This window comes from Coregonus lavaretus (assembly GCF_964263955.1).
Source record: "Coregonus lavaretus genome assembly, chromosome: 30".
NCBI lineage: Eukaryota > Metazoa > Chordata > Actinopteri > Salmoniformes > Salmonidae > Coregonus > Coregonus lavaretus.
The window spans coordinates 4,900,757-4,921,070 of record NC_140017.1 but is presented as its reverse complement, the minus strand read 5'-3'; the positions used below and the strand labels follow the sequence as shown (position 1 = coordinate 4,921,070).

Below are 20,314 nucleotides of genomic sequence, written 5' to 3'. Positions count from 1 at the left end.
CGATTGGCTGGACAGCATGTGTGACATCATCATTCAGCGCTGTGTGCATATGGCTACTGTAGCCTCTCTGCGCAAACATTTGTTTCTAACGAATTAGTCTGCGTGTGTAGGGGTGGAAATGGTATGAGTGGGTTGATATTTACATTTTACATTTTAGTCATTTAGCAGACGCTCTTTTCCAGAGCGTGCATACATTATTTTATTTAATTTTTCATACTGGCCCCCCGTGGGAATCGAACCCACAACCCTGGCGTTGCAAACGCCATGCTCTACCAACTGAGCTACATCCCTGCCGGCCATTCCCTCCCCTACCCTGGACGACGCTGGGCCAATTGTGCGCTGCCCCATGGGTCTCCCGGTCGCGGCCGGCTACGACAGAGCCTGGATATGTGTGTGCGTGTGTGTATGTGTGTGTGTGTGTGCGTGCATGCTTGTGTCTGTGCGTGTGTGTGTGTATACATGTATGTGCATGTACATGCGTGTGGGTTTGTTATACACTGTGTATGTGTGCATGCTTTTATGTGTTGGCATATGACTTATTTGTGTGTGTGTGTGTGTCAGAAGAGAGGTTAGTCAGAGCTGAGTTGTGTGTGCTCTGTCTCACAACCCACTGTCTGGAAAACAATGACATCATCCAATCAGCACACAGCACACAGCATACTGTGCTACAGTACTGGCCATCCACTCTTTACTCTCTCATACACAAACATAGGCTGCGTCCCAAATAGCACCATATACCCTATATAGTGCACTACTTTTGACAAGAGCCCAATGGGCCCTGGTCGAAAGTAGTGCACTACATAGGGAATAGGGTGACTTCACATCCTGTCATATATAGTATGCGCTACTATGACATGGGAACTCGGTGTCTCCATCTGCACGTGTGTGTGCTTGCTAGCCCATGCATGCTTCACCGTTCAGAGCATGAGGCGTCATCTCGCTCTCTCTTTCTGCCGCCGCTCGCCGTGTGTGGAAAGCATGCCCTGTAAAGCACTGGCTTGTCGTCAAGTGAAAAAAGGCTAAACAGAAGTGGAAAGTTCAAGTGTGTACAGTAAACTCCTATACTCCTCCTTATAACGCAGGCTACTGGAAACCTGACAAGGCCAGGATGTCAAGTGTGGTTCCTGAGGAGCCCAATGTCATTAACTGTAGCCTCTTACTAACCCCCCGAGATGGAGAAAGTGAGTGTGCCGCCCTGGGGCCGGGTCATGGAACAGGGATGCGTAAAGGGTGGGGGGGATTCAAGCTATGCTTACTTCAGAATCAGAACTTTATTCGCCAAGTACATTTACATCTACCAGGAATTTAACGTTATGAAATGGTGCTGACAGCAATAAACAGAATATACAGACCGAATTTAGAACGTACACATAATCTACATACAGTATACAATTAAAATAGTGAAAACAGTTTACTTAAAAACACAAGACCAAACTTTGACTTCAACTAGCAGAATGGAGTCTGAATTCTTACAGGTGCACAGTGTAATGTTTTGAAGTCCACTGCAATGGCTTTGCCATGCCACTTAGAACGAAGCAATGTATTGGACATGCATTCTACGTGGTATGCTGAACATACCCTATGACTCAAAAGACTAGCAGAATGGAGTACAGGCAGGTATAATGTTTTGAAGTCCACTGACTATTGAAAGATGTCTGGATGTCTATGGTCTACCTTTCCTTTTGAGATGCCTTTATTGATGTCCACCCAAGTTTCACTTTATGTGTAAAGAAAGCACGTTCACAATGAATGTAGTTACTATTCTTTGTTTGGGTTTGTTGATATGGAACACAAGGAATGTTAAGTACCACAGTGTAACTGTGTGTGTGTGTTGTTACCGCGTGTGTGCGCACGTGTGCGTATGTGCGTGTGTTTGTCCCTGTGTGTGTGTGGGAGTTAGCGAGAGTGTGTGGTGATGATCAAATACACACAAGCATAAAGAAGAGGGTGACAAAATGTTGTTCCTATGTCCCTCCTCTGATGTCATATCCTGTGTGAAACCGCAGCGTCATTCTCCATGGGCTGGGCGGCCTTCCTGTGTGTCTCACCGAACGTGAAGGAAGAGGGGGCCATGAAAGAGGACACAGGGACTCAGGATACCCCCTACACTGAGGTACCCTCACCCCCACTGGGCCAGTACAAAGAATTGTATCGATTTTTAAGCTTAGATTTGGAAGATAAGTCAATGACAATACAGTGCAGAGCCTGACAGAAGAGAAGGATGGTATTTGAGATGCATCCATATAGTTAGCTGTATAGATTTATCGATCTGCTTTTCCTCTCTGTAACTTGCGTCCTATCCTTCCTGTGGATGTAGGATACTCTGGTGGAGCAGCTGGAGCTGTGCGTGGACTACCTGTGGAAGTCTGAGAGGCACGAGCTCATCGCCGATATCAACAAACCCGTCATTGCCGTCTTTGAGAAGAGGCGAGATTTCAAGGTGACTGGGGGGGGATAGGACGAGGTTGTTTCTTTACCAGGCCAGAGACACTCGGACAGGAGGGAGATAGTGTGATAGCAGCTGTGATTGACATTGTGTGTGTGATCCGCAGAGGCTATCGGAGCTGTACTACGACATCCACCGCTCCTACCTGAAGGTGACAGAGGTCGTGAACTCTGAGAAGCGTCTGTTTGGCCGATACTACCGCGTGGCGTTCTACGGACTGGTAAGTCCCATCAGAGCCACAGAAGACACTGGAAATGACAAACACACCTTATAGATAGGTGTATGTGTAACGTGTTCCTAGCCTGAGTGCCAGTCTTTTTGTGCTATCGTGCCAACTCCTTGTTACTCATTGTCATGTTTGGCATCGATCTGGATGGCACACACAGACTGGCACTCAGGCTAGCGTGTACCATCCCTGCTCCGGGATTCAGTCCTTCAGGTCTCAGGGGAGGAGGAATGACATCACAGCGCGATGCTAAACTAGCTTCAACTAGCTTCTACTAGCTTCGACTACCTTGATAGCCTCCACATCTGCAGCATACATGCTATAGCTATAGCCCTCTGGTACGAACCCAATCCCATAGGTATTCTCACCGAGTATCTGTCTTTTGTCCCGTAAGGGACGTCAAACTCCTACATTCACTAAGCTGGTTGGACTCTTAGAAGAGCCTGAATCCATTAGACGTTTAACCTTTAGTGAATGGAGAGAGGGGTCGATCACAACTTGTCTCTAGTCAGTTTCTTTAATTCCTCCATCTGCTCTTTTTCTTTTCTTCCTGTTGGTTTTTCTGTATCAAGATTGCGGTAAGTTTTTGTCTCTCTTTTTGTCTCATCTTTTTTTGCTCCTCTTACCTTCTCTCTTCCCTCTCTTCTCCCTTCACCAGTAGTAGCTTCTCTAACCTGTCTTCTAAGATATATGCTGTATACATATTGATATGCGCTTCTATATGATATGTATACCTACCGTGGTTTGGGGTCGATTCTATATCAATTCAGGAATAAAGTGGAATTAACATTTCCCTCATTGAAAAGACATTTGGAAATTAATAAGGAAATTGGAATTTCCTTCCTGAGTTGAATGAATTTAAATAGAATTGACCCCAACCCTGATACCTACCCCGATACCTACATCCTGTAATCTCCAGTAATCTTTTTCCCTTCAACGATCCCAATCTCTAATCTCTAGCTCCTGTGTACAGATCTTAGAACAGTTGGTGTCAAGATGACATGGCAGCATACATGCAGGCAAGCCAGACCAGGGCCCATATTCACAAAGCATCTCAGAGTGTGACTGCTGATTTTAGGATCTGTTTAGCATTTTAAGTCATAATTAATTAGATGGGGGACCTGATCCTAGATCAGCACTCCTACTCTGAGACACTTTATGAATACGGCCCTGGTCATGAATGTTGGAATGTAGGGCTCTTTTTCAAATCATCTCTCCTCGATTCCTCGCATCCCCTCTGCTCGCAGCCTCCTTCTCCAAACCGAGGGTCCGAGTGGAGGGACCTTGGACTTGGGTTGAATATACAGTACCAGTAAAATGTTTGGACACACCTACTCATTCCAGGGTTTTTCTTTATTTTTACTATTTTCTACATTGTAGAATAATAGTGAAGACATCAAAACTATGAAATAACACATATGGAATCATGTAGTAACCAAAAAAGTAGCCACCTTTTGCCTTGATGACAGCTTTGCACACTCTTGGCATTCTCTTAACCAGCTTCATGAGTTAGTCCCCTGGAATGCATTTCAATTAACAGGTGTGCCAGTGTTAAAATTTAATTTGTGGAATTTCTTTCCTTCTTAATGCGTTTGAGCCAATCAGTTGTGTTGTGACAAGGTAGGGGTGGTATACAGAAGATAGCCCTATTTCGTAAAAGACCAAGTCCATATTATGGCAAGACCAGCTCAAATAAGCAAAGAGAAACGACAGTCCATCATTACTTTAAGTCATGAAGGTCAGTCAATCCGGAAAATGTCAAGAACTTTGAAAGTTTCTTCAAGTGCAGTCGCCAAAACCATCAAGCGCTATGAGGAAACTGGCTCTCATGAGGGCCGCCACAGGAAAGGAAGACCCAGAGTTACCTCTGCTGCAGAGGATAAGTTCATTAGAGTTAACTGCACCTCAGATTGCAGCACAAATAAATGCTTCACAGAGTTCAAGTAACAGACACATCTCAACATCAGCTGTTCATTGGAGACTGTGTGAAACCACCATGGCTACCACAGCATTCTGCAGCGATACGCCATCCCATCTGGTTTGGGCTTAGTGGGACTATCAATTGTTTTTCAACAGGACAATGACCCAACACACCTCCAGGCTGTGTAAGGGCTATTTGACCAAAGAGAGTGATGGAGTGCTACATCAGATGACCTGGCCTCCACAATCACCCGACCTCAACCCAATTGAGATGGTTTGGGATGAGTTGAACTGCAGAGTGAAGGAAAAGCAGCCAACAAGTGCTCAGCATATGTGGGAACTCCTTCAAGACTGTTGGAAAAGCATTCCAGGTGAAGCTGGTTGAGAGAATGCCAAGAATGTGCAAAGTTGTCATCAAGGCAAAGGGTAGCTACTTTGAAGAATCTCAAATCTCAAATATATTTAGATTTGTTTAACACTTTTTTGGTTACTACATGATTCCATATGTGTTATTTCATAGTTTTGATGTCTTCACTATTATTCTACAATGTAGAATATAGTACAAAATAAAGAACAACCCTTTGAATTAGTAGGTGTGTCCAAACTTTTAGTTTTTTAAGGAGAGAGGCCAGCAAAGCACAGGTGCGTGCACATTGCACAAGAGACAGTGGCTAGTTAGAAGCTTATTATGCATAAACCATCATTCATTACCTGAAAGAGGTAGGCTAGGACATATACAGCTCTGGAAAAAAGTAAGAGACCACTGCAAAATTATCAGTTTCTCTGGTTTTACTATTTATAGGTATGTGTTTGGGTAAAAATAACATTTTTGTTTTATTCTATAAACTACTGACAACATTTCTCCCAAATTCCCCCCCAAATATTGTCATTTAGAGCATTTATTTGCAGAAAATGACAACTGGTCAAAATAACGAAAAAGATGCAGTGTTGTCAGACCTCGAATAATGCAAAGAAAATAAGTTCATGTTCATTTTTAAACAACACAATACTAATGTTTTAATTTAGGAAGAGTTCAGAAATCAATATTTGGTGGAATAACCCTGATTTTCAATCACAGCTTTCATGCGTCTTGGCATGCTCTCCACCAGTCTTTCACATTGATGTTGGGTGACTTTATGCCACTACTGGCGCAAAAATTCAAGCAGCTCGGCTTTGTTTGATGGCTTGTGACCATCCATCTTCCTCTTGATCAAATTCCAGAAGTTTTCAATGGGGTTCAGGTCTGGAGATTGGGCTGACCATGACAGGGTCTTGATCTGGTGGTCCTCCATCCACACCTTGATTGACCTGGCTGTGTGGCATGGCGCATTGTCTTGCTGGAAAAACCAATCCTCAGAGTTGGGGAACAATGTCAGAGCAAAAGGAAGCAAGTTTTCTTCCAGGACAACCTTGTACGTGGCTTGATTCATGCGTCCTTCACACAGACAAATCTGCCCGATTCCAGCCTTGCTGAAGCACCCCCAGATCATCACCGATCCTCCACCAAATTTCATAGTGGGTGCGAGACACTGTGGCTTGTAGCCTCTCCAGGTCTCCGTCTAACCATTAGACGACCAAGTGTTGGGCAAAGCTGAAAATTGGACTCATCAGAGAAGATGACCTTACTCCAGTCCTCTACGGTCCAATCCGTATGGTCTTTTGCAAACCTCAGCCTGGCTCTTCTTTGCTTCTCATTGATAAAGGGCTTTTTTCTAGCTTTGCACGACTTCAGCCCTGCCCCTAGGAGCCTGTTTCGAACCGTCCTCGCCGTGCACTTCACCCCAGCTGCCGTTTGCCATTATTTTTGTAGGTCACTTGATGTCATCCTACGGTTGTTGAGTGACATTCGAATGAGTTGGCAGTCATCCCGGTCAGTAGAGAGTCGTTTTCGCCCTCTGCCGGTCTGTAGCTTTGTTGTCCCCAATGTCTGCTGCTTGACCTTGTTCTTATGAACTGCCGTCTTTGAAATTTTAAGGATGGAAGCAACCTGACGCTCACTGTATCCCTCTGCCAGTAAAGCCAGAATTGAACCCTTCTTTTCCTCACTCAAAACTTTATTTTTCAACTCTTTTTGCATGGTCAATAGTTATTTTTTTATTAATATTACTTTTGAAGTACTATTAGCACTGTTTTTGCCATCCAGCTGGTCCTATTGCAAGAGGATAGTGATGACCATGAATAAGATTTGGTTCAGGTGATCACCTAATCAGTACCTAATTCAGTAGAATGAGGTGTGCCTGTGTTGGAATTCAACAGACACTGGAATGGAATGGCTGTCATACATGTAGAGATGCGGTTTGACATTTGCGGTGGTCTCTTAATTTTTTCCACAGCTGTATATATATATATCTTGAACAGGATTATCTATTTTGCATGTAATTTGAATTGAATTGATGAGAGAGAGAGGAAGACTGCTCGCACATGCTCTGATTTAAAGCAACGATATTCGAGTGATAGGCTGTTTAAAAACTCTGCTGCTGCAATAAAGAAATATATATATTTACAAAATAAATGTAAGGTGAGTCCTGCAGCCAGATGGAGATGGGTAAATTAGACGTGCATTCGGTCCTCATGTTACTGTACCATAGGCTACGCTGCAGCAAATGCAGGCCTACCTGTCACAAGAAAAAAAAGTTACCATGATGAGATGGTAGTTCTACATGCATTGTGAACTGCGCTCCATACTGAGATGGGCTGTCTGTCCCCACCCTGAGCGTTGATGATTGATCATGCAGACAGCAGAGAGAAGGCCGTAGAGAAGCCATATTTAGACATTGCATATCATTGAACAGTTCCATTTCACGTCATGCTGTTGATATAAATAATTTATTGTCATTTATCGTTTTTTCGCTGTTATTTATCTTGGGAGAAGGGAGTGGTTTTGGGCGGTAAATCTCAGTAACCGGGTTCCCACCATTCAACCCTACCTTGGACCTTTTCCTCTTATACGGTTAAGAAAGAGACAAGGACATAAGTTGCAAGGAATCGAAGAAAGACGAATTGACAGAGCCTAGGAGTTGATTCCAAAGGAAAGAGCACACTGTCTGAAAATAACCCTCATTGCCCTTTGACCCCACAGTGCTTTGAGAAAGACCTCTGACATCTGAATGGCCTCTGTTTCATCCAGAACATAACATTGCAATTTTGTCAGTGCCTTTTATGATTACGAATGTGTTCTAACAAGCTGACGTAACACTAAGAAACACATGGTTAGACTGATAGGGAAGCGCAGTAAACCACTAGGGGGTGATGTGAGCCTAGATATTCCAGTTAAGGATTATTAATATTCAGCTAAGGGATGGAACAGAAATCAAAGGGCCACAGTTGTAAACTATACAGGCACATATACATACTCTTCAAAGTATTGAAGCAGGGATTGCATATTACATTTTGGTCATATAACAGAAGCTCTTAATCAGAGTGACTTACAGTCAGAAACACAGACAAACACGGACGCACACACACACACACACACACACACACACACACACATACACACACAGGTGGTTGGGTAACATGGTGTTTCTGTAACAGGGTTTCTTTGAGGAGGAGGAGAGTAAAGAGTTCATCTATAAGGAGCCCAAGCTGACAGGATTGTCCGAGATCTCCCAGAGGCTCCTCAAACTCTACTCGGACAAGTTTGGGGCCGACAACGTCAAGATGATCCAGGACTCCAACAAGGTCAGTCTACTACCTCACCCCAGATTCCAAACAGTGTCACATTTATATTTTTCATATACAGTATTATTCAAAGTGTATCAGCCTCTTTAGTACTTGTCTCTGTGTCTTTCATAGAAAGATTGCTGTCAAAATGTTGTAAATGAATTAATGTAGTACTACGTTTGGACAGCAGTCTCTCTCCATGGAAAGGCAGCCAGTGCAGAAGTGATTCATTTAGACCATGGGTCTCTATGAGTAGCTCGCAGCCCACATATGAGTAGCTCGCCAAACAATTCTGAAAGTACATGCAATTTTCACGTGTTCCATCGCAAACTGTCATCAACAGATCTCACAAGTATCAGACACCGCAAGCTCCCAGCTACTACGTAATCAACGCAACTTGACATTATCCCACCCCTGGTTAGCCACTATTGGCTTAAAAAGCCAAACCTAACACAATATCTGCCAATGAATTTCCAGCAATATTGCCCCAGTCTGTGTGGTGCACGTGTTTGTCTATCACTCCGTGTGTAGCCAGTTGATGTGATAACTGTCTCAATTAAATGTTAACTGCAAAGTAGGTTTACCTGGCAGTAGTATATCATTTGTATCTATTATTTATATTATTTTATTTGTTTTTTGCTAACTTTGCTATGAAATTAGCATCAGCAGCATAGCTAGACTGGCACATTAGACTGCTCATTCCTCATTCACTAGATGCACAATTAAAGGGCCAGATGCGCAATTAATGGAGCGTTACGCTCCGAAATCTACATTTGTTCGTTTTCTTCCAGACATATACACATCAGCAACCACAGCTAGTAAAGTCACTGCAACCCTAAACAAAGAGTTGCACTCAGTTTTAGAAAAGGTGGCCAGTAATAAACTGGTCCTGAACATCTCTAAAACTAATAGCATTGTATTTGGTACAAAGTTCTAGACCTCAGCTGAATCTGGTAATGAATGGTGTGGCTGTTGAGCAAGTTGAGGAGACTAAATTACTTGGTGTTACCTTAGATTGTAAACTGTCATGGCCAAAACATATAATGTAGATTCAATGGTTGTAAAGATGGGGAGATGTCTGTCCGTAATAAAGAGATGCTCTGCATTTCTGACACCACACTCCACAAAGCAAGTCCTGCAGGCTCTAGTTTAGTCTTATCTTGATTATTGTCCAGTCATATGATTAAGAGATTCCGAGTGTTTAAAGGTCACATGTACAGGGGTTGCAGGTGTGATTGCAAGTGAACAGCAAACCTGTTTTCAAAAAACGAATAAAGCAACACCTCACGGCACAACGCCTCTCCCTCATGTGACCTACTTTTTGTGTGTACAGATGTAGGATCTTAATTTGAGCCAGTTTGCTACAGCAGGAAAATAATCCTGCAGCAACAGAAAATGTCAATTATTATGTATTTTATAATTAATACAAATAATGTGTAGGGGTTGATCAATTTTTTGTTAGGGCAAATCAAGTCTGAAATGTTAAAGTGGAAATTACAAACTTTAGAAGCATTTTAAACCTCACATACACTATAAATTAGCATTTCTAGCGGCGCAGGAAAATTCCTGCAACAACAGGATGATCAAATTAAGATATTGCATTTGTACGTACTGACATGTATGTGTAACAGATAGATGCATACTGTACATACACACACGCACACTACATGTTAATGTTTTAAATGTATGTAAATTCTAAAGTATTTTGTCTGTAATGTATTTTTCGTTATGTGTCGGACCCCAGTAAGACTAGCTGTCTCCATTGGCGTCGGCTAATGGAGATCCTAATCAAATCTAAATATACACTCCATTGTTCACCATATTTCAGTGCATTCGGAAAGTATTCAGACCCCTCCACATTTTGTTACATTACAGCCTTATTCTAAAATTGATTCAATCGTTTTTTTCCCCCTCATCAATCTACACACAATACCCCATAATGACAAAGCAAAAACAGGTTTTTAGAATAAAAATTTACAGTGGGGAGAACAAGTATTTGATACACTGCCGATTTTGCAGGTTTTCCTACTTACAAAGCATGTAGAGGTCTGTAATTTTTATCATAGGTACACTTCAACTGTGAGAGACGGAATCTAAAACAAAAATCCAGAAAATCACATTGTATGATTTTTAAGTAATTAAATTTCATTTTATTGCATGACATAAGGATTTGATCACCTACCAACCAGTAAGAATTCCGGCTCTCACAGACCTGTTAGTTTTTCTTTAAGAAGCCCTCCTGTTCTCCACTCATTACCTGTATTAACTGCACCTGTTTGAACTCGTTACCTGTATAAAAGACACCTGTCAACACACTCAATCAAACAGACTCCAACCTCTCCACAATGGCCAAGACCAGAGAGCTGTGTAAGGACATCAGGGATAAAATTGTAGACCTGCACAAGGCTGGGATGGCTACAGGACAATAGGCAAGCAGCTTGGTGAGAAGGCAACAACTGTTGGCGCAATTATTAGAAAATGGAAGAAGTTCAAGATGACGGTCAATCACCCTCGGTCTGGGGCTCCATGCAAGATCTCACCTCGTGGGGCATCAATGATCATGAGGAAGGTGAGGGATCAGCCCAGAACTACACGGCAGGACCTGGTCAATGACCTGAAGAGAGCTGGGACCACAGTCTCAAAGAAAACCATTAGTAACACACTACGCCGTCATGGATTAAAATCCTGCAGCGCACGCAAGGTCCCCCTGCTCAAGCCAGCGCATGTCCAGGCCCGTCTGAAGTTTGCCAATGACCATCTGGATGATCCAGAGGAGGAATGGGAGAAGGTCATGTGGTCTGATGAGACAAAAACTGAGCTTTTTGGTCTAAACTCCACTCGCCGTGTTTGGAGGAAGAAGAAGGATAAGTACAACCCCAAGAACACCATCTCAACCGTGAAGCATGGAGGTGGAAACATCATTCTTTGGGGATGCTTTTCTGCAAAGGGGATAGGACGACTGCACCGTATTGAGGGGAGGATGGATGGGGCCATGTATCGTGAGATCTTGGCCAACAACCTCCTTCCCTCAGTAAGAGCATTGAAGATGGGTCGTGGCTGGTTCTTCCAGCATGACAACGACCCGAAACACACAGCCAGGGCAACTAAGGAGTGGCTGCGTAAGAAGCATCTCAAGGTCCTGGAGTGGCCTAGCCAGTCTCCAGACCTGAAGCCAATAGAAAATCTTTGGAGGGAGCTGAAAGTCCGTATTGCCCAGCGACAGCCCCGAAACCTGAAGGATCTGGAGAAGGTCTGTATGGAGGAGTTGGCCAAAATCCCTGCTGCAGTGTGTGCAAACCTGATCAAGACCTACAGGAAACGTACGATCTCTGTAATTGCAAACAAAGGTTTCTGTACCAAATATTAAGTTCTGTTTTTCTGATGTATCAAATACTTATGTCATGCAATAAAATGCAAATTAATTACTTAAAAATCATACAATGTGATTTTCTGGATTTTTGTTTTAGATTCCGTCTCTCACAGTTGAAGTGTACCTATGATAAAAATCATACAGACCTCTACATGCTTTGTAAGTAGGAAAACCTGCAAAATCGGCAGTGTATCAAATACTTGTTCTCTCCACTGTACATAAGTATTCAAACCCTTTACTCAGTACTTTATTGCGATTACAGCCAGTAGCCAGTAGCCTTGCATGCCAGGCTTCAAGGTTGAGCAAGAATACAACTGACTGACTACACAAGACTGACTATGAGACTGACTCAGCGAGACTGAAGAGACCAGCACAAACCTCAGTAGACCAGGGTCTTAGACACCAAATGGTGGAAAACGGACCAAAACGGGGAGAGGCTACCTGAATTTGTCCAATAAGTATCTCTCGTTTTTGTTTGCGAAACATTTTCCATTCCGGTTTTCTACAGTGTGTACTAATGAATACGACCCAGACTGTGAACTGATTGTGCTGTTTGATATAACCTACCAGGTAAATCCTAAAGACCTGGACCCCAAGTACGCCTACATCCAGGTGACCTACGTAGTGCCCTACTTCGACGACAAGGAGCAGCAGGAGAAGAAGACGGACTTCGAGCGACATCACAACATCAATCGCTTCGTGTTCGAGACGCCTTTCACTCTGTCGGGGAAGAAACATGGCGACGTGGAGGAGCAGTGCAAGAGACGCACCATACTAACCAGTGAGTTATTTAAAATATCATTTTTGCTAATATTTTTATCCAAAGAACTGTCAAAATGTACTGTTACATACATTGCATGGCCAAAAGTATGTGAACATCTCATTCCAAAAGCATGGGCGTTAATATGGAGTTGGTCCCCCTTTGCTGCTATAACAGCCTCCACTCTTCTGGGAAGGCTTTCCACTAGATGTTGGAACATTGCTGCGGGGACTTGCTTCCATTCAGCCACAAGAGCATTAGTGAGGTCGGGCACTGATGTTGGGCGATTAGGCCTGGCTCGCAGTCGGCGTTCCAATTCATCCCAAAGGTGTTCGATGGGGTTGAGGTCAGGGCTCTGTGCAGGCCAGTCAAGTTCTTCCACACAGATCTCAACAAACCATTTCTGTATGGACCTCGCTTTGTGGATTGGGGCATTGTCGTGCTGAAACAGGAAAGGGCCTTCCCCAAACTGTTGCCAAAACGAAAGGAAGCACAGAATCGTCTAGAATATTGTTGTATGCTGTAGCGTTAAGATTTCCCTTCACTGGAACTAAGGGGCCTAGCCCGAACCATGAAAAACAGCCCCAGACCATTATTCCTCCTCCACCAAACTTTACAGTTGGCACTATGCATTGGGGCAGGTGGTGTTCTCCTGTCATCCGCCAAACCCAGATTAGTCCGTCGGACTGCCACATGGTGAAGCATGATTCATTAGAGAACGCGTTTCCACTGCTCCAATGGCGGCGATCTTTACACCACTCCAGCCGACGCATGGCATTGTGCTTGGTGATCTTAGGCTTGTGTGCGGCTGCTCGACCATGGAAACCCATTTCATGAAGCTCCCGACGAACAGTTATTGTGCTGACATTGCTTCCAGAGGCAGTTTGGAACTCAGTAGTGAGTGTTGCAACCGAGGACAGGCGATTTTTACATGCTAAGCGCTTCAGCACTCGGGGGTCCCGTTCTGTGAGCATGTGTGGCCTACCACTTTGCGGCTGAGCCGTTGTTGCTCCTAGACGTTTTCCACTTCACAATAACAGCACTTACAGTTGACCGGGGCAGCTCTAGCAGGGCAGAAATTTGACGAACTGTAAGGTGGCATCCTATGACGGTGCCACGTTGAAAGTCACTGAGCTCTTCAGTACGGGCCATTCTACTGCCAATGTTTGTCTGTGGAGATTGCATGGCTGTGTGCTCGATTTTATACACCTGTCAGCAACGGGTGTGGCTGAAATAGCCACTGAGCCACCGATAGATTTTGTATGTTTATGGTAATGACTAAAATTGTTCCACCCCGATACTGTATGACTGTGTAAACTATGTTAGAGCTATAAGGTAGTAATAAACCCACTAACAGAGGAGGGGGTTAGAAACTGCTGAGACAAACATTCCAGGAGGAAGGAGACCTAGAAACTGGTTAATCATTCTATACTGTGGAAATGTACAGGCCGCCTAAAGGTGGGCGGAGCAAAGTTCCTTTGTGTGAAGGCATATATAAAGACTGTGTGTGTTTTTGGCGGCAGAGCTCTCTCTGAAATAAAAATGGCTGATCCCTTGCAGACTGGAGAATTTGTTTAATTCATTATTAAACCAGAGCCTTACACCCTCTGGGAATTATTCAAAGCTTTAGTAACTATTAGAGATATAAATTCTCGTGACAGCCACTAGCTTGTATGTTAGTATACTATACTAACTAGGAAGTGCCTGAATAACCAGTAAATACTGAGCCGTAACTGTCTGAATCACTAGTATACTGACCAGTGCTGTAATCAGTGACCTATTCTGACCAGTAAAGTTATGGTGTAGGTTCAATGGTTTTCCCTTCAAAATGAAAGAAAGATCGGACAGCAATTCCCAAACAAACCCAACAGTTCTGGTTTAATACAATAAAATATATCCCATCTAGCAAACACTATCCAAAGCGAGTTATTACAGTAGTGCGTGCATACATGTTTTCATATGGGTAGCCCCAGCGGGCATCAAACCCACAGTCCTGACTTTATGCTCCCTACTCATGCTCTACCAACTGAGCCACCCAGGACCACACGTTTTAACCAATTGGTTCCTCATACCCTGTGCCTACTCCCCCTTTCTGTCCCCCCACCCAGCCAACTCCACCTTCCCCTACCTGAAAAAGCGTATCCAGGTGGTGGAGCAACAGAGCACGGAGATGAACCCCATCGAGGTGGCCATCGACGAGATGTCCTGCAAGGTGTCCGAGCTCAACCAGCTGTGTGCCATGGCAGAGGTGGACATGATCCGGCTGCAGCTCAAACTGCAGGGTAGCGTCAGCGTCAAGGTAAGGGGTAGGGTTGGAGGAGGAGAAAGATGGAGAGAGACACACAGAAGGGAGTTGAGTTGAGAAGACAAAGCTGAGCTGACACACACACAGTCACACACCCTGGCGTAGGATGCACCCCCCCAGCCCCCCTGAGGGGCCCCTAATCAAAAAAGATTGGCAGCTATGAAACTGCTATGGCAAAATGTGTAGAAGTGTAGGATGTTATCTGTTTTCCTAAATACAAATGTTTGCTCGGGGGGGGGGGGCCTAGCGAACAGTGCTTAATTTGTTAATCGGGAGGTGCCAAACTAAAAGTGTGTGTGAGAGGGTGGTGTCCTGGGGGGCTCTGAGGTACCAGAACGCACCTTTATAATAAAGCATTGCATGCATATCATCGCATTTGCTTAGTGGCATAGAGCAGTAGAGTAGAGGTGCTTGCAGAAGTTGCACACATGGGGAAATATTTTTGTAGCCTAGGGTCTGGGAAAATCTTTGCCTTTTATAAAAGCATTTCATGCAAGTCTACGTCATTTTACATGACATAATATTGTTTAATACCGCACATATGATTGAAATGGCAGGCTACTTTGACACTGACAAACTAAGAATCTAAGATCAATAAAAACGACCTTGTCTTGAATCCATCAACAGCCTAGGCCTACAGTAGGTGTGTGGAGACACACATATTGTACAATATGAGGAAGAAATTATAGCCCTAAAAATGGTTTCCAGTTGGCCGATGCGCTCATGCCAAAAGCCTATCTCTCTCTTCTTTTAGGCCTACTTTGTAAAACAATGCTGTTCGCTCAAAATGCCTGTTTGGAAGTTGATAGAATATTTTGGTAGCCTCTACAGACAGATTAGAGTCTTCTCTTTTCAACAGGAGCCATTTGCTTTCCAACCTGTGTTTTCCCACAATTGTATTTGAAATATTGCGAAAGGCCTGTTCACTGACAGATTTGCCGCACATTCCGGACTGTAGGCTATGCGTTGTAATTGGGCTACACACAATCCAGAGTTAGGCAATACAAATGTGGGTGTGGCTAGATTATAGGCCTACTCCTGGTGTAGTATTCTGAATTATTTAATTTATTTCAAAACAGACAGCAGTAATTATAGAACTTTGGCAAATGTATTTCAATTTATCAGGGGTGCTGCAGTACCCTTTCCACGGCTATGATTCTATAAGGATGATGATGATGAATTGCAACGCTGGAGAGATGAGAGTTGCAGGCTCATGTCTATCAGAGCAGAGAGAGGGAGAGAGATCATAGAAAGTTAATCTTATTCTAGTTCTGTGATAGATAGACAGACAGACAGGCAGGCAGGCAGGCAGGCAGGCAGGCAGGCAGGCAGGCAGGCAGACAGACAGACAGACAGACAGACAGGCAGACGGACAGACAGACAGACAGACAGACAGACAGACGGATAGATAGGCTACAGGCATGCTTCTCTCTCTCACCACAGCAAGAGCCACACGTTGGTCTCTAGGCTACAATGTTGCGCAAACCATAAACCCGGCTCCCCGACCCAAATCAATTATTACAATATCAGGCATGGGCTGAAAATCTAAGTTTTCATGTTTTTTTAGGGGGCATTAGAATTACAGAGGCAACTCGAATGAACTCTGATCGCTTTTATTCTGGAAAATAGGTTCTGAAATGAAACAGTCAAAAACGGAGAGATTCCGGATCCAGTTCCAGCAGGATCTGGCTCAAATTAAGCACTGCTCGCAAAACTGCACTATGCCACTGGTCACACACTGACATGAACGCACACACACGTGGTATATTATTACCAAACAGTCTATGCCGAGACCCATGCTCTCCAGAATCCCGCCTCTTCTCAGGATTTTCCCAGCCCTAATCCCCTGTAAACACAATGTGTGAATACAGCTCGGCTCAGAGTGACAGCATGAAGCAGGCTAATCTTAATACGCTGTTGCAGTAACAGAGAGATATGGGATTATCTGTCATGGTGAAGCAGCACAAGCTACTTACTGTCTGTCATCGAATGTTTCCTCTATGTAGCCCTCTATCATTAGCATTATCCTCTTGTAGCTTTAGCATTAGCCTCTAATAATATTAATAATTTATTCAACTTTTATAGCACTATTCATTACATAAAGAATCTCAAAGCGCTTTAAAGCAACACAAAAAAGACAAGCAATTTAGAAAACAACAACAACATCATTCATGAGAGGGAAGGTCATGAGAGGGTCGGAAAATTCATGGCTTGAGTGGTCATCGGAGGGAGGTGGTCAAAGGGGGAGAGCAAGCAAAGATGGTCTCTGGAGCATGTCCAGGGGCAGGCAGGCAGCACGGTGTCATCAAGGTGTCTTGCCATCCTTGCCGTCTGTGTGGCTTCTCCATAGTAGGACTCGGATTAAGTTTGAGCTCAGCCACTGCAGTTCATGGACTCGGTAGGACTCCGTAGTTGGTGTAGCTAGCTATCTAGTCCTTCACTACTACCAAAATGAAGCACCCACTTGGGTGTAGCTAATATGTCAGTTACGTGGCGCCTGAAAGCACACCACATTTCAATAATAATTCAAGAGTAGCCTTGTAACTTAGTCCTCCTTAGGATCCTCATCAATGCATACCTCAGCCGTCTTGCTTTCGGTCTTCTCTCCATCCTCAACCTCCGGACACATGGCTGGCCTTCGAATCAAAACAATTGCCAGCTAGCTAGCTGACATTAGCTAGCTAAGAAAACAAACAAATTACTTGCCAGCTTCAGTTTTAAAAGTCTGTGGTGGATTCTGATTATGTTAATTGGGTATATTAATTGTTCATTTTTTTGCAGGTAAATGTATTAATTATATACAAATATTTACTAAATGTACTGGAGCTCTCTGCCTAAGTGACCTCATGGCGCCATGGCAACCACGGAATTAGCCTTAGCCTCTAGCAACACTATTAGCATCAGCGTCTTGCATCTTTAGCATTAGCCTCTTGCATCACTAGCATTAGCCTCTTGCATTATTAGCATTACCCTCAGTACTCATTTCTTCATACTGCGTTGTCTGTTGAAAATGGTACAGGTGAATAACCATGAACTTACCTTACAGGTGAATGCTGGGCCCATGGCCTATGCCCGGGCCTTCCTGGAAGAGAAAAATGCCAAGAAGTACCCTGACAACCAAGTCAAATTGCTCAAGGAGATTTTCAGGTATTCTTCACAACACTTCTCATGACTTGGATCAAAGAAAATACCTTTATGCACCACTTAGCAGATACATTTATCCAAAAAGTATGTGTTTAGTATGTGTATGTGACCCCTGTGGGAATTGGATCCACAACCTTGGCGTTGCTAGAACCACACTCTTACCAACTGCGCCACACATAGAGCAAAAGGATTGGGGTAAATTCAGATCAAGATAACTAGAACCCAGAGTTTTTCCAGATCAGATCACATGGTCAGGACAGGGAAAACTCTTGGCCCTTATAGTGCCCTAACACTCTCTGTCTGGCCCTGCAGGAAGTTTGCGGAGGCGTGCGGCCAGGCGCTGGACGTCAACGAGCGGCTGATCAAGGAGGACCAGCTGGAGTACCAGGAGGAGATGAGGGCCCACTACAGGGACATGCTCACCGAGCTCTCCACCGTCATGAACGAGCAGGTCTGAACACCGCCCCGAAACATAGAAACTGCTGTTTCTTTAGAGAACTGAGGCTGTATGCATCAAATGTCTCAGAACAGGAGTGCTGATCTAGGATCAGCTCCCCCCACCCCGTCCATGTCATCTTATTAATTGTGATGTTAAAGGAAAAACTGTCCCTATATCAGCACCCCTATTGTGAGAAGCTTGATACATATGGCCAATGGGCTGTTCAACCATAAGGCTAGCTACTTACAGTACTAACCTTCACACTCTTCTTAACAATGTTTTTGTTCACTTTCGTGTGGTACATTTCTTTTTCACATCATCACTCTTAATCCGTCATTACTTGCTCTGATATCATTGTTTCATTATTTATTTTTACGGATGAGATTTTGCTGGACTAACCAGAGTTTTGTCTCTTGGTCTCATCTCTTTGTGTTGTTCTCTTTCATTGGATCTCAGCTGCATAGACACATCCCCTCATTCAGTTTCTGTTCCTCTCTCTCGAACATCTCCCTCACTATCGTTTCTAAGACTGGTATGTCACAGAACCCCCCACACTTTACCATGTATCCGGCCCTGTCATTATGGAGCAAGTGGCACTGTGCTGTGCATTATACTAACCTCTCAGCATATATATTTGTGTGTGTGTGCGTTCGTGCGTGTGTGATCGCGTAATACATTCATCAAATGTATGATTTGAAACATCAATTTACTATCTATGTCTCTCCTCTATGCCAAGATCCCTCACGCAAGACCACCAGGAACAGAACGACACAGCGCCTTCTGAGCAGCCAATAGGCATGCTGGAATCTGTCAGTGCCCAGGAAGACATGTTTCCCCAAAATGGCTCCTGGTGACAGACGTCGTTCTTCCTCCTGCCAGGAATTATACAGGAAGGAGCGGGGGACTGGAACTGTGACTTTATGGGAACTAGAAAAAAGGGAAGTGGATGTGGAAGTCCAGAAGTCTGTAGACTTGTTCTTGGTAGTCTGGAGTTGTGGTAGTCTGGCGTCCCAGTAACCTGCAGTCCTGGTGATGATGATGATGTCCAGTAGACCAGGCTGCTGTACCATTACTTTGTTTTGTTTTTAAGGCTCAATCCATGTTTTCACTCCCCTGCCAACCGTCTCATCTCCTTACTCTGTACACACACACACACACACACACAGACAACACACACCTTCTCTCCCCAGCCCTGTCCCTTTAGAAAATGGTGACCTTAATGAGCTCGAGGTGCGTTCAACAGAGCAAACGTTTGGTTGTAATTCTGGTCACAACAATGTTGATCATAATTTGTCCATATTCCTTTGGTTATCTTTATGCTGCAAATGTTTGCCACCTGTGTGGTTAGCAATTCCAAAAGGTATTGTAAAATGACAGTTCAAGGAATTCTATAAAGGAAATTAGGGTCACGTTCAGTAGCCAAACATTGTTGAATGTTGCAGATAGAAATACCATGAATACAGCCAACATGATTCCTTCTTCTATAAGGCAGAGAGACATGTTTGTTCCACATCATTTCTTTCTGTCAGAATGTTCCACAACGTTGTGTCCTGCTGAACAGATTGACATGTAGCCTAATTATTGTTTGATTGAACACACCTCTAGTTCCTGTTTGAATGTAGAGCAACTCCGCATAGCTACTTTGTATCCTAACATTCTGGAATTCCCAGCTCACAGATTTTCAAATGGAAAGTTTGTTTTATAACATTTTTATGATTGATAATGTTGTTATTATTATTTGCTGTACTGTTTTAAATTGTAAATAAGAATTAATATTTAAAAAATATATGATTTTTTGTTTGGCTAAATAAAAAAAAGAATGAACAAACTAAAGTTTTATGTATAACATTTAAATAAAATGTGTTAACGTCCATAAACCACAGGGTAAGTGCACATTTCTCTCTAGAAGTATTTTTCTTTACATACCGGTACATACATTTACAGTTACATTTTAGTCATTTAGCAGACGCTCTTATCCAGAGCGACTTACAGTTAGTGAATACATATTTTTTTATACTGCCCCCCCGTGGGAATCGAACCC

The 20,314-nt window shown here is 43.6% G+C and overlaps 1 protein-coding gene across 1 annotated transcript in view; it reads left to right on the top strand.

The window, feature by feature from the left end:
• Positions 1-20,064, top strand: part of LOC311105907 (dedicator of cytokinesis protein 10-like) — a 98,688-nt gene extending 78,624 nt beyond the window's left edge. Inside the window, 10 exon segments of the mRNA XM_084148136.1 lie at positions 1,083-1,181; positions 2,007-2,113; positions 2,318-2,440; positions 2,553-2,666; positions 8,127-8,273; positions 12,196-12,406; positions 14,494-14,684; positions 17,737-17,837; positions 18,147-18,285; positions 19,010-20,064. Of these exon segments, the coding sequence (XP_084004262.1) occupies positions 1,083-1,181; positions 2,007-2,113; positions 2,318-2,440; positions 2,553-2,666; positions 8,127-8,273; positions 12,196-12,406; positions 14,494-14,684; positions 17,737-17,837; positions 18,147-18,285; positions 19,010-19,057 (1,280 nt within the window). The 3' untranslated portion in view covers positions 19,058-20,064.
• The last annotated feature ends 250 nt before the right edge of the window (positions 20,065-20,314 follow it).